Here is a 14,737-nt window from a genome sequence, read left to right as displayed (position 1 = left end):
TATCTTGGTATTGGTAATTGATACGTTGCCTTTGGCAGCTGATGAAATGAAGTCAAGGCTTTAAATACTGATATTTTCTCACTGAATGTGTCTTCTACAGGGCACCCCTCTGAAACAAGAGCCCGTCGGCTCATCCAAGCGGCATGACGTGCGCTCCATCATCGCCAGCTCTCCTCGTCCTTACTCCGGACTGCCCCCTCATCTAGAGCTCAGGCCTGAGCACAGAGGGTCTGACAGGGCCCGCTATGAGGAGGTGGGGAGCAAATCCCGACCCAGTGCTGTGGTCAGCACCCCCAGCTCTCTGTCCCGTGCCTCTCCACTGATGATGAGTGGAGAGCAAAGCAACAGATCCCACCACAGTCCAGTGGGCTATGAAGATCACAAAAGATCTGGCTATCCTCCACCCTCACACAGAGCCTCTCCACTGTCCGGCAGAGAAAGCTCACAGCGTGCACATGAAGGTATCATGTTCTACCAGTCAATGGTATTTAGTAGCTGGTGTGAGTTTTATGAGGTTTTAAAAATTGTTGCTCTGTGTCTTAGGCTCTAGTAAGGCCCAGCAGCAGGAGAGAAAGTCTACTCCCACCCCTCGAGATATGAGCTCCACTAAGTCTCCACTAACGGTGGGTGAGCACACTGCGTCGTTGGCCTACGAGAGGATCCTGCAGGGGCTGGGAACAGATATGTACCGTGGCCAGATACCTCTAACATTTGACCCTGCAACTCTGCCCAGGGGCATCCCGATTGACCCAGGTATTGCACGCATTTGCAATTTAGCAGTACAAATGACAGGGAATTTTAAAAGGCCTGTAAAATCTTAAAATGTAATGTGGAAAACAAAATTACAGAATTTACCTTTTATTTTATTTATTTGGAATTTCCCTATTTATTGATTTATTTTTTCAAATTAAATTTATTTTACATATACCATTCAAAAGTTTTTTTTTTAAAGAAATGAATACTTTTATTCAGCAAACATGCATTAATTTGATCAAAAGTGACCGTAAAGACAAATGCGTTTTTTTATTGTTTTTTTTTGTTACTTTTTATTAAAGGATCCTGAAAAAATTATCACACAAATATTAGGCAGCACAAATGTTTTTAACATTAATAATTTAAAAAAAATGTTTCTTGACTACCAAATTAGTATTATAATGATTTCTGAAACATCATGTGACACTAAAGTCTGGAGTAATGGCTGCTGAAAATTGATTATTCATTAATTTGAATATATCATCTATGTAGGGCTGAAGCATGTGATTCATTTTAGAATATATGATATGTTGTGTGTGCCAGCGCGATCAGTTGGATTTAATAAAGATATAAAGAAAACTACAATGCCTTGGAGTGTCACAAAAACGAGCGTAGCGTATAGCCTACTACTTGTCGCATAGTTTTATATTATATTTTGTTAATCTGTTAATTATTTAAGTGAAAAATATTTTGTGTAGTCCTATTTATTTTTATTCCTTTTACTACTTAATTGCAGTTTTTCTCGGATTACAGAAGCACTGCAGGTGCGTGATGTGTGGGAATGTTCTGTTGTTTATGCTGTTATATTTGCGCATATAAAGCTAAAGCCCTGGAAAATCTAAATGAACAAAATGCTCTCATTACAATCCTCCACCAGACTTACTATGCTGCACACAAGTTCACAATAAGTTAAAAACTTGCGTACACGAGCTGACACCTGACGTGAGACCTGATTTGGACCTTACGCCCAAATTTCCGTCGTACGTTCGTTTCATAAATGAGGCCCACTGTCTTTGTTTTTTCTACATTCATTTGGAGATAAAATGTGAAGGTATTACAACATAAAAATATATTAAAAACTTTAATGGTATGTACGACTAATCACAATTAATTGCATAAAAATGTGCGATTAATTAGTTTAAAAAAAAAAATCGATTGACAACACTAATATTATGTAATGTATTGTCTCTGTTTGACTTTCTGTTTATTGTCTCCACAGCAGCGTATTACCTGCCCCGTCACCTGGCCCCCGCTGCTGGCTACCCTCACCCCTATCCACCCTATCTGATCAGAGGTTTTCCTGAAACAGCAGCTTTGGAGAACCGACAAACGCTCTTCAATGACTACATTACCTCCCAGCAGATGCACCAGTGGCCCGCTGCTGCTGCCATGGCTGCCCAGAGACCTGACCTGCTCAGAGGCCTCACCCCTCGAGAACAGTCCCTAAACTACTCACCCACACCCAGAGGTGAGGGGTGGCCATAGCTTTTGTCTTTCACATATTCTAAGTCCTCTAAAGAAATCGAGCACAATTTAAGTAATTAATTCACTGAGAATTACATGAGAGTTAGTAAATGATGGGGAATTCAGTTTTTGGAGTAAATATTCCTATGTTAGTGACCTGGTGGAAGCTTTCGTTTAGCTGAATACAGAAATAGGCACTGATATGTACATTTGGGCAGTCATATTAAATATTGTTATATTAACAAATGATTGTCTGAGGCACGTTCATTTTGTTTACTGTGTATTTGCAGGAACATCTGCATCTCCCATGGATCGTCTCGCATACATCCCAGGAACCTCTCCAGGTTTCCCCGGCGGAGCCTACAACACCTCTCCCATCTCACCAGGTAGAGAGCGGTACACTCACTCAAACACACCTCATGGTGATTTAAAAACAAATTTTTGGGTAAAAGTGCTATTCACTTCACTTCATAATTTTATTGTCTCTTAACAGTGGGAGCCTCTCACATGAGCAAGATGCAAGGCAGTTTGACGTCTTCGGAGAGAGAACGAGAACGAGAGAGGGAGAGAGAAAGAGAGCGCGAAAGAGAGAGGGATCGCGAGAGAGAGCGAGAGAGGGACAGGGAGCGAGACCGAGAGAGAGAGCGTGAGAAAGATCGGGACAGGGACAGAGAAAGAGACAAGTCCCTCGGTCATGGTAACGTGGAGCACGCCCCTATATGGAGACCAGGTGAGCGCCCTCACCGCCTTCATTTTGAATGTGTAAAGCCACTTTCTGGAATATGTTTAATGCTTTTTTTTATGTCTTTTTATTGTATACATTTGGGGGCTTTTCTCAACAAATATTTTTTTATGGGATTAATTGTAATACATTTTTTGGAAGATTTTATAATTAATTTGATAAATTATGAATTAATTTACATACTATTATTTTATTATTATTATTTTTTATTTCAGGTTTATTTAAAGTACCTGAAAAATATTTTCAATAAGTTTTAGTTAAAAACCCAAAATGATATACAGCTGTAGTTATAATTTAATTAGTATTGAGTTGTTCAGTGTGCTAGTTAGTCTGCTTTAGTCAGTAGTCAATATGCAGACCATTATTGCTAAACGCCCAAACATTGTGTCCAAACAGGAGCACCTGAACAAATGTGCGGCAGTAGCAGCAGTTCTCGTCCCCCTTCTCATCCATTCATCGGTCACCAGTCGTCCCCGCTCTCCCCCCGTCCCCAGGACAACCTGCAGCAGAGACCCAGTGTCCTGCACAACACTAGCTCAAAGAACCTTACCAACTCTGAGCACAACAGTCCCTCTGTGCTACGGTAAGTCTCTATCCCTCATACTGCAGATGGTCAATCTAATGAGATAAACATGATGAAGCTGGCTTAAATTTGTTTATCTTTACCTTTCTTCAGGCCACCAGGTTCTGTTCGCTACCAAGGCTTTAGTGGGCACCTCCAGAGGTCTGGTTTACCCAGCGAGGGTTACCCATCTGGTACGGACCCAAACGCTAAAGACTCGAGCAGAGATGGGGGTAAAAGCCATGGGCGAGGAGGTCTGTCCAAACATCATGACCTTTCATCCAAGTCTGACCCCAAGCTGGCTAGTCCCGGTGGGGCATACTCGTACAGCCAGGCCCCTGGTTCCCACCACGGGCTGTCCACGAGTCGAGGGCACCCCTTGATGGCTCCCGAAAGCAACAGCGGCAGCAGTTCCATCCCGTCCCGCGGCGGGGACGGTCTCAGCAGCGCGTCAAGTAGGGAAAAGACTCAAAACAAAGTGATGTCCATACAGGAACACGAACTTCGAGCACTCGGTAAGACCACCATGACAGCGGCCAACTTCATAAACGCGATAATCATGCATCAAATTTCTTGTGATGCGGCGATGCCAGAGACTGGTGCGCTCGCGACCAACGGCACCTGTGATGGTAAGACGCTCTGGGACCTTTGGGCCGTTAACGCCACCTTCCCTCCCCTTCCCATCCTTCCTGTTCTCTACCAATCCACCCAAAGCCTTTCCATCCCTCTACCCTACCTCTACCCTTCCTGTGCCCCTGCCCCATCCCCGCCCCCTTACGTCTGTGGCCTAGTGCACGCTTGTGGTGGTTGGCATTGATCAGAATCAACCCAATTTACATTATTTTTTCGGTTTGGTTCATTATTGTTTACTTTGAATATGCTTCTACCCTTTGCTTTTGATCTTTTTTGGCATCTGAAGCATTGCTTAAAGACCACCAAAGGTTTTCCTCCCCGTTTTGTGTCACCTAAACTCATTGGACCTTTTGCCAAAACATCATTTTCAGGGGAGATTCTGCACGTTTCGGTCCAAACTTCCACAGTTTAAAGTATTGAAGCACATTAAACGATTAGAGCTTCTGTTCTGAAACGGCCACAGGCGTATGACTTAGTGAACTGATAATTCACTCTATGCCCTAACGGTCCAGAATGACGTGTCTGGAGATAAGCTTTTGTAGACCAGAGAGAGATCCTGAGGTGAACTTTAAGAGCTCATTCATTCAACTGTGACGTGGTTGCTCATTGTTTCATAACTTCCTTATTGGTTTGCCTCTTGTGTTCCCCCGTTCTTTTTTTCTCTTCAATTTGAGGAACATTTCATAGCTCTTCGTGTTTGCTTCCTGTTTCATTTCCTGTTTTGGAGGGAGGGCACTCTGGCACTATGACAGTTTGATAGCTGCATGAAGCAAACAATTACACAAGTTATAGTGAAAAAGGGTCAAGATGGATCTGGAGCTAAAAGAATATCAAAGTGTTTGGTTCCTAACGGTTGTTGAACTTCTGCATTCTTCTGCCATGCAGAACATGTTACTAAAATAAATTTAACTGAATCTACAGGAGAAATTTTGTTGTGAGCTTTGCAGTCTGAAATGAATGTGAAACTTCGATTCACATATAAATTACTCTTATGGTCCTTTCAGTTTAAAGCCTCAAATCTCTCACGCATTGAACACATGAGTCATGTTATTGATTTAAGTACACACTGTTCAAAATTTTGGGGTCAGTTAAGATTTTAGACTTTTTTTTTTCTGGATTTACTTTTATGCAGCAAGGATGCATTAAATTGATCAAAAGAGACTGTAAAGACATTTATAATGTTACAAGAATTATGGTTTCAACAAAAATATTAAGCAGCACAACTGTTTTCAGTAAGAGCTTTCTCTTTTGAACGGTATAGTTAGGATCATATTTATGAAAGGTGATTTCTGCAAAAATACTAAAAGAATCGGCAAGAATCTGATTCCGTGTAATAATTCCAAAATCATTAGTTTTTTGTGATTTACATCCCTGCATTTAACTGATGTTGTTCTTGGATGTGCTTAAAATCCATTAAGATTTTCTTATCCATTAGAATTAAATTCATTGTTGATTTAAATATCGATTTAATTTATTTTGTGTTAAGTATGTAGTTAGGACCCTTTATACTTGGTAGATTTTCCCAAAACTACTATAAGTATCATTAAGGGAAATCAGAACCAGAATCAGACCTCAATCAGGTGGTACAATCAGGTATTTTCAATCAAGTCTATTACTAGTAAAGTTCTATACTTTGTTCTTTTGTAAAGAAAAGTCTGCGTAGTGTGGAGACAGCTGCAGGAAAAAGGAAAATGTGTTTGACTGACTTCTGGTAATCAAGCAGATGTATTCACCTCTCCTACCTTCACAGCTCATTTTAAACACACATTTTGCTTCTGTTTTATCGTTGTGTTTTTGTTCTAAGCATTCAATCGGCACAGTGCTTCGCTACAGTCAGATGCCTCCATAATGTTGGCTTGATCTCTGAACACACATGTGAGCAAGTCATTGAGTAATCCCAGAGCCTGTATGTGACCACACCGCTTTCACACCCGTATCTGCTCTTACCCTCAGAGTGCTCCAGAGCTTCTGCCACACCATACTCAACTACACTTTCATGTCTTCTTCTCCACCTGTGTGCTTCCCTGTCCTCTCTGCAGCTCACAAAAAGGCAATGGAACAGCTGTACGGGTCTGAGGACAGACTTTCTCCAGGTCAGCAGCCATCCTCTGCCGTCAAAGGCTCTCAGAGAGTGGTCACCCTCGCCCAGCACATCAGCGTAAGTGTCTTGTCAGATTGTGACATTTCTTTGTTGAGTCAGAACCAGGTTCAGAAATTAAAAGAAGAAAGAAAAACAGGGCATAATTTGGGTACTCTGTGTATTTTATTGCTTTTCAAGTAGAATGTACATAATAAATAAAAAAATAAAAAAAACGCTCTGCATTAAAAACCCCCGCTTTCTCTCCAGAAGTCGGGTTTTACATCGCCTCTACGAATTGCATACAGAGGTGAAGGTACCTGGACGACCCCCTGTGGTTAGCGCAGTTGTCATACCTTGCAGACATTTGACAGGTTGAATTTGTTAAACACATTGAAGCAAGGGAGAGATGCCACCATCTTGCCTCTTTCAGACATATCAGCGCATTGGTTTGCAAATTGGATCTTTGACATGATCGGCTGATCAATAAAAATGTTGCATGTTTCCACACTTCGCTGTCATGTGGAAGAGACAGGGATAAATATCTCTCCTTTGATCAACACAGTCGCTTAACATGTTGAAGGACTGAATCAACAATTTGGCCGTTAGCATGGATTTCAGTTAATTTGTTTGGATCAGAGACATAGACGCCGATCCCATGTGTGCTCGGGGGCTCAAGCACCCATGGAAATGGTAGAGCACCACCAACGGAAAAACACGAGACGTTCTCCATTCATTTTAACCAATAAGAATTATAAAAAACAATTGCAGCTTTGAGGCCATTTCTGTGGGCGTTATTTTGATGACAAATGTCGAGAGTGCATCATTGTAACACGAGAGAGCATCCATGTAACGAATCTCTCCACTCGCAGGTGTATTTCTTTCACTCACACACTAAACTGGACGTGCACTCTCAAATATACAGTGGTCTCGTGGCTCTCGCTCAGATATATGTGCGTGATCAAACGTTGTCCTGTGCGCTTGTGAATCTCTACTTGTTCCTTCTCTAGAATTGTCTTCTCTCCTAGATTTAATGTTGCCCGAAGCTTTCAACCACCAGACTCTCACGATTGACAAGATTGTTTCATGAGATAGCATTTTCAAGCTGATTTGATGACTGAATATTCTCAGTTAAATTACTTCTCCCATTCACCTCAACTTAGGCCTATTTGTGCGAGGCCGGGCTTTCAAAATTGACTGCCTTGAAAACCAAGGCAGATGACAGGGGAGGCTTGGGGGGGCTTAAGTTCTAAAAAGTTGAGAACATCCGGTCTAAAGTATTAAGATTGTATTTGACATAAAAGTCAGCACAGATACAATTAATAAGGTATTTATAAAAAATGCCCTTACAAAGGTTAAAAATGCCCCTGTAAATAAATTCCAGGGGGCAAATATTAACTTTAAGTTCATTTCTGGCCGTGTTTAAAGGTTTTAAACTATCAGATGAGCAAGAGTGTTGTCCTTCTGAATAGAAATATGTGTACTTGTCCCCTGCATCATCATCACCAAATTGATGTTTTCTCTTTACAGGAGGTGATCACTAAAGACTACACACGCCAGTCGCAGCAAGGCCAGATGGGAGGTCAATCATCTTTGCAGCCTGTGTTTGGGTATCACAACTCCCCTGTGCTGGATCTCACCCGTCCACCCAGCGCCCCCCAAGCCCAGACACCCAGCGATCCCAACGCACGCTACACCCCAGAAGGCACTGCTGCGGAGAGGGAGAGAGGAAGGGACAGGTCTCCTCCTCAGAGTAAGGCATCTCCAGTGAGTCTGTCTGCTGATGGGATTGAACCGGTTTCACCACCCGGGGTTTCAGAGCCTGAGACGCCAGGAGCTGCCTACCCCAATGAACAAGCAGAGCAAGGGTATATAACATACAAATGCATTCACACAATAGCGATGGAAGTCAGAATCTGTGATTGAGACCCGAGCGGTCACAAGGAGAATCGCACCAAGATATAAACACGGGAGCGATGTTGGCATCCAAAAAGGTGTTTATTAAAAACAGTTGTGCAAATAAATATGGTTAAGATCAGAAATAAAACAGGTTATCAATAAAAACTGTTTAAAAACTAGAACTGTTAGGTACTAAAACAGTAACAACTCTCTTCTTAAACTATTGAGTCCAGAGTTTCAGTACGCTCAAGCAGCGCTACAATAAGCTTGTTCAAATTTACTCAAACCATAATCCATCATCCAATCCTCACTTCCACTAGTGACGGCACACATTTTCCCGCTTACTAATGAGCATACCATTTTTTTAACTCTTGCCTCACCATGATTAATAACTACACAAGATAATATTAAAACGTTTTATTTATATAGCGCCTTTCCAGTGCTCAAGAACACTTTACAATGTACATGCAACAAGGAAGGGGAAACACCAATAGGGTAGACAATGATGACAAACAATAGTAGTAGGTCAGAGTAACAAGAATACAGAACAGTAAAAGAGCAGATGGAGATAAGCACAACAAAATACAGATCACAACTTAAGAATGATAACATTCAGAATGATTAAAAACAAGCGTTAAAACACATCGATAAATAGAACAGATAAAACCAACACATACATTTACACAAACATTTCCATTAATAGCTATAAATGAGCGCTCCCATACAGTTTGAACTTTCTTTAAGGCCACGCGCACTCAGCTAAAACCGGAAATATAAAATAACAAATCCCACGTAAATATTATAAAATGCATAGTAACAGTAAGAACAAAGTAAAAACAGTGATGGAAGACAACGGCAAGGTCTCCATCAAAGAGTGTTCATCTGAGTGGTCCAAGACCCGAGCACTTTGTTGCACTTGAACTTGGAATACACACAAAAAAAGTGACTGGATTTGAGGAGTTTATGTGGTTGAAATTAAAAAAAGTAACAAATCCTTCCTTTGCTGGTCAATTTGACCGCCATAGGAATAAATGGAATGTGAGGATTTTTTTTTTATTTGCACGCCCCCCAAATTCCCCAGGAGGGATTTGTTACAAAGTGCGAGGGAAGGATGAGGGTTCCGATAAAACATTCATGACTTGGACATCAAATAAACAGACTCTTTTGTCCTGTGTTTTCATTAATTGTTCTCTACTTTTGTGTCTCAGTATGGGATCTCGTTCTCCTGCCAGTAGCTCTCAACCACCAGCCTTCTTCAGTAAACTGACTGAGAGCAACTCCGCCATTGTCAAGAGCAAGAAGGAAATGATTAAAAAGATGGTGGTTGGAGCAGAGGCTGAATTCAGTAAGTTTATGCGACTGTTGTTATTTTTTTACTGAAATAACTGCCATTTATGTGCATGTTTTGTTGCTGGCTAAAAGGTCTCAAACTTGTCTCTTCCTTTCTCTGTTTTAGACCAGGGCCAACCTGGGACAGAAATCTTCAACATGCCTGCCTCTACGAATGCAGGTGAGCAGCTCCGCCAGTTGTGTTTTTTTTATTTTTTATAGAATAGCAGTTCCTTTTAAACTGCTTTCCTGTGTCTCAAGAAAAGCTTGGCACTTCACACAGTCCTGTTCCTTTAACACAACCACTGTAACATCTCTTTTTAGGACCCGTGAGCGTGCGTAGTCACCCAGCACCAGAGGCCAGTGGTAATACTATAGGTCTGGAGGCCATCATCAGGAAAGCCCTCATGGGCAAATATGATGAACAGATGGACGATCGCTCGCCGTCCAACTCTGTCAACTCGATAAATGCTGGCGTACCAGCCGCTGTCGTGCCGCCAGCTTCAGCGGATGGCCGTTCTGAAGACCCCTACTCCCTGCCAGGTGCGTCAAATAAACCCTTAATAATTCACCTACCTTCATGGCAGCATGTGTCAGGTTTTGACACCTTTTTTGGACCAAATGTTTCCACAAAGAAAGATGATAAAGTATTAACAGCACATTGTTAAAGGACGAACCTGTATTTAATAGTTTTTAGTTTTGTTGTTTTTTTGGTTAAAGGTAAAGGGCGTGACCTAACCTGTCCATTTTGGCACCTGCCTAATTTGACTAGTTTTTACCAAGTGACAGGTGAATTTGCTCCAAAATATTTCCATGTCTACAACAAAAGAAGCATGGTCTCTCCTTTATAAGGTGCATTTCCATTGTCCCGCCCCCTGATGTCCCATTGAGTCACGATCCACCAGCTGAGAATTATTTTGGAAACACAATTCAGATATCTTAAATCTTTTCCCCCAAATGTATACAGCAATTTTGATAATTTTCACAAAACTTACATGTCTCGCAGAATATTTTATTGTACAACTATCTGAACATACAATATATAAAAGAAAGAACAGCCTCTTCTTTAAAAAAAAAAAAAAAATTATTCTAGCTTTATGTATTCTTTTTTATATATATTTATATATATAAATACCATGAATGTGGGTAAGTTTCATTAAACAAAAGCAACATTTTGAACAAAAAGCTAAGAAAATCACATTTTTGTCAAAGAATTCAACCGGATCAAATTCAGAATGATGATGAAAACCATCAAAACATCGCTTTTATCAACACCCCCAACGATTGAACAGTCCTATACCTCTTCTTGGGTCGACATTTCATTCAGTAACGTTTTAAGCATTTATAAGCTGTTGAATGTTTTATGATTGATCTCGTTAGGCGAGTGTAAGCAATGCTTCTATCTCTTGTTCCTGCTGCTGCTTCGCTTGTTTTTGGATCAGGAGGTGCTTTACTATTTCAGAAGATCCGTAACAGTATCCCCCTACCACATAACAATGAAAACATGGATTGCCGGAAAAACTTGTCAGTGTCGGGGAAACGTTGTCATAAATGGCAGAGAAAGGTTTAATATATGTTTGTCTGAATATGTCTGATGTGTGCCCTGTGTTTGGGTTCAGGTAAATCCAAAGGGGGGCGCTCTAACGGTCGCAAGACTAAGTCTCCTGGTCCTGGTCTGTCTGGAGGCGAGAGACCTTCATCTGTGTCCTCTGTCCACTCTGAGGGAGACTGTAACCGCCACACCCCACTCACCAACAGAGTGTGGGAGGACCGGCCCTCATCTACAGGTACAGTAATTAAATGTTAGCAACACTTGCCAACTAAATTAACTGAATGCATGTGGACTAGTATTTCTAATTATATAATATATATATATTGGTTAATTTGGTTAATGCAAAATTAGATCTACAAATCTACACTACCATTCAAAAGTTTGGGGTCAGTAAGATTTTTTTGAGAGAGAGTAATTCGTTCTTTTATTTAGCAAGGACACAATAATACTGTTTTTACTGTATTTTTGCTTAAATGCAGCCTTGGTGAGCATAAGAGAGCCAACCCCAAACTTTTCTGATGTTTTTATCTGTTTCCTCCTCTCAGGCCCCACTCCATTCCCCTGTAATCCCCTGACCATGCAGATGCGTCTCCCCAGCGGGATCATGTCGGCACCCTCGCCTTCCCCTACACATCCAGGCGCGTCGGCGCCCACACAGGGCCAGACTCAACCCCGCACCTGGGAGGAAGAACCCAAACCTCTGCTGTGCTCTCAATACGAGACCCTGTCAGACAGCGAGTGAACACACACCTCACGCCGCGTACAACAGGACTGAACGTTTGCTGCTTTATGAACAGAAACTTGTTACTGTAAACAGGGATGTTCGTGAACACACACGTACTCATGTCCATACTGACACACACTTATGGGAACATGCATCCATCTGCGCTCATGCCCTCTGATACCTACACAAACATATTCATACATGCAGAGAGACACATGCCGTAATCGACCCCTGGTGCACGCACTCAAGCCGTGTGTGTTGATGTGTCTGTGTGTTTGTGAATGCGCACACATGTGTGCCGTCACTCCAGGACTACTCGTTGGAAAAATCACTTTTTAATTTTTGTGTGTACACACAATACACACACACACACACACACACTTCTATTCGTGAAGGCTTGCTGGCCTTATCAGAGTTGACTCATGGACTCGTCTGTTTTGTTGACACATTTTGGAGCATTCATCATTAGACTGCTCAGGACACATACTCTTATACTTTAATACAACTGCAAACTGTTTGTTTTGTGTGTGTGTGTGTGTGGCATACTGCAAAGGCTGGATGAATCCTCTGCAGAAACACTCGTACGTCCTCTCAGTTCTCATGTGTCTGTAGCCCTTCATTATGGTTTCTGGGAGTGTTCATGTGTTGCAAACATGATGCTGTTGGGCCATCCGATTGTGTGTGTGTGTGTGTGATGAAACAAGACCTTCAGAGAGGCAGGTTAGCTGATCCCTGTGCTAAACCTTATCCTGTAACATTCTGTCCTTACCTTTTTATTTCAGAGAGTTTACATGGGCGACCATATCATTGGTTTACAGGGTACACATAATGTTAATTTTTTTGACATCAAACCTTCATTTTTTACTTTTAATTTTGACACTCAGAAACAACTCTAGCTGACCAATAACTTTCTTTTCTGTGATAGCTGATGGGAGACGTTTCGTTTCTAGTTTATTTTGGATTGTTGTTTTTAATGTACATGTACATCTTGATCGCATGTTTTTTGTAATGAGTTAAGCACTTAGTCAGCAAACGGTTCCTGTTGGTGTCCTTCAACAGATGCCGACCTGAATGCAACTTTTCTTCACAGCATTTAATTTAGTTCATTTCTTATACTGTGTTTTGTTGATTTGTTTCTTCACCTACCCTGTCAAGTGCTCCACTCTCTAGCGACAATCACTGGCAGAGAGTTGAGCGAGTGGACGCGTCTTTAGAGGAAGCTGCTTTATCAGGTCTGAATGTCCCAACAAACCTGATGTTTTTCACGTCACCTATTTGTTCAAGAGTTAAAGCCATGCTGTCTGGCCAGTCCTTTGACACGACACTCACCGAGAGCTGCTTTTACTTTCGCTCTTTGTGCTTGAACGAAGGGTTCGGATTGTTTGTTTTTCCCCGTGGGCTCATATGAGGCGATGATATATCCTGCGTAATAGAATAAAGAGGTGAGCAGACGCCACACCTCGTATAACCTGTAGTCCTTCACTCTGTACAGTTTTAAAGATGATTCTAGTGTTAAGTGCCATGTATTTGACATACATTTCTGAAGTTAAAAACTACCAAGTGACTACGCACCAGTTTTTTTTTTATTATGGTTTGCTCCTTGTTATGCCAGGGTTGTACAATTTGTCACACAGGCACAATTTTAAATCGTGAACGAGACATTGACTGTGTCAGTTTCTCTAAAACGCCTCTTTTTCAGACCACCTCAGTGGTGGGGTTACTAATTGTTTTGCATGCATATTAGATATAAGACATATTTTAATTCGTATTGTTTGACTTTTATTTGTCACATGGTTTTACTATGAAAGGTATCTTTAACAGTTTAAACTGTTGTAACCTCCAGACTTTGGGGATATTTTTGGAAGCTAATTAAAGTTCAGCAGTGGGTTTTATCCGGTTTGGGGCCTTTGTTGTTGCTTTGGTGGTTAAGGACAGTTTTAGTGCACTACCTAGTGTGGTTTTGTGAAATGGGGCTTTATCTTCAGTCACTTCAATCCCAAATACACTCTCATCAAGGTCCCCGAATGGGGTCTGCAAACAGTAACTATTCTCTTTTTAACCACAACATCCACACAAACATCTCAGAATGCTCTGATCTTGAGACTCATTCTCTGACATATCACTCCAGACAGTATTGTATTTAGTGGACAAGTCACTCTAAAGTTCAGTGTTTTCTTGTATAGCGAGCGAGCCCCTTTCCCCCTCTATATTGACCTTTTGTTTGACCTTTTGCTAAGGACAGTATTGCACTTTCCTTAGATGAGGCGGCGTTTTATTTGTAACCGATAAACGTAAACGAAGCCGAGAGATTAAAACAAATGAAGAGAAGAGACGGGAAAACAGCGGTAATCGCCCCTCTTAAGAATTAGAAAGGTTAAGTGGGTATTTGGGTGGCATCTGTTTTTGTACAACCATTTTGTGCATATTCCTTTTTTTTTTTTTTTTTGTATTAAGACCCACTGTATTATAGCGAGGAGTGTAAATAGACCTAAAAGGATGTACATATTTATGTGATTTGCTGCAAGATTGATATTCACACTGTTGTATTTCAACATGGCCACCAGCAAGCTTTGTGGATAGCAGTGTAAAAATTAAACCGAAAAAAAAAAAACAGACACTGCCTTAATGTTTAAATAAAAAGCTTATTGCCATTGATTTGTTTGCTGTCTTTTTTGTGGGCGGGGGGGGGGGGATTGTGCTACTGTGAATTTACATTGCGAATGTTATGTTTGTTGGTACTAGTATTTATTGATTTGTCATCTAGTGTAGCTTAGCTCTGAACATGCCAGGCACACCCAGCCTGTCTGAAATCACCCACTACAGTGTCCCTTTTATTTATCCTGCAGAGTTGAGCTCCAACCCTAATCAAACACACCTAAAGAAGATAATCGGTTTCTTCAGGATTACTAGGCTGCGTTTAACTCCACTTTTAGACATAAACTCGTGAACTTCCCTAAGCACTTCCCCTCTGGGGAATCTCCGCCGCCATTTTGAAGCGTGTT

General features: G+C 41.3%; 1 protein-coding gene across 5 annotated transcripts in view; it reads left to right on the top strand.

Moving 5' to 3' along the window:
• Positions 1-14,390, top strand: part of ncor2 (nuclear receptor corepressor 2) — a 152,142-nt gene extending 137,752 nt beyond the window's left edge. For 3 of the 5 annotated variants that reach the window (XM_056267936.1, XM_056267937.1, XM_056267935.1), the window contains 14 exons: positions 101-461; positions 544-753; positions 1,976-2,221; positions 2,508-2,603; positions 2,711-2,947; positions 3,356-3,542; positions 3,636-4,150; positions 6,194-6,312; positions 7,762-8,099; positions 9,339-9,475; positions 9,587-9,640; positions 9,784-10,002; positions 11,079-11,246; positions 11,557-14,390. In XM_056267936.1, coding sequence (XP_056123911.1) covers positions 101-461; positions 544-753; positions 1,976-2,221; positions 2,508-2,603; positions 2,711-2,947; positions 3,356-3,542; positions 3,636-4,150; positions 6,194-6,312; positions 7,762-8,099; positions 9,339-9,475; positions 9,587-9,640; positions 9,784-10,002; positions 11,079-11,246; positions 11,557-11,753 — 3,084 coding nt within the window. In that variant the 3' untranslated portion in view covers positions 11,754-14,390. The remainder of the gene's footprint in view (positions 1-100; positions 462-543; positions 754-1,975; positions 2,222-2,507; positions 2,604-2,710; positions 2,948-3,355; positions 3,543-3,635; positions 4,151-6,193; positions 6,313-7,761; positions 8,100-9,338; positions 9,476-9,586; positions 9,641-9,783; positions 10,003-11,078; positions 11,247-11,556) is intronic. The other 2 variants (XM_056267938.1, XM_056267939.1) reach the window with 1 other exon arrangement.
• The last annotated feature ends 347 nt before the right edge of the window (positions 14,391-14,737 follow it).

The sequence above is a fragment of the Rhinichthys klamathensis genome, unplaced genomic scaffold (assembly GCF_029890125.1).
Source record: "Rhinichthys klamathensis goyatoka isolate OS25496 unplaced genomic scaffold, OSU_Roscu_1.1 h1tg000266l_1, whole genome shotgun sequence".
In the NCBI taxonomy this organism is placed as follows: Eukaryota; Metazoa; Chordata; class Actinopteri; order Cypriniformes; family Leuciscidae; genus Rhinichthys; species Rhinichthys klamathensis.
This window is presented reverse-complemented; position numbering and strand designations above follow the sequence as displayed.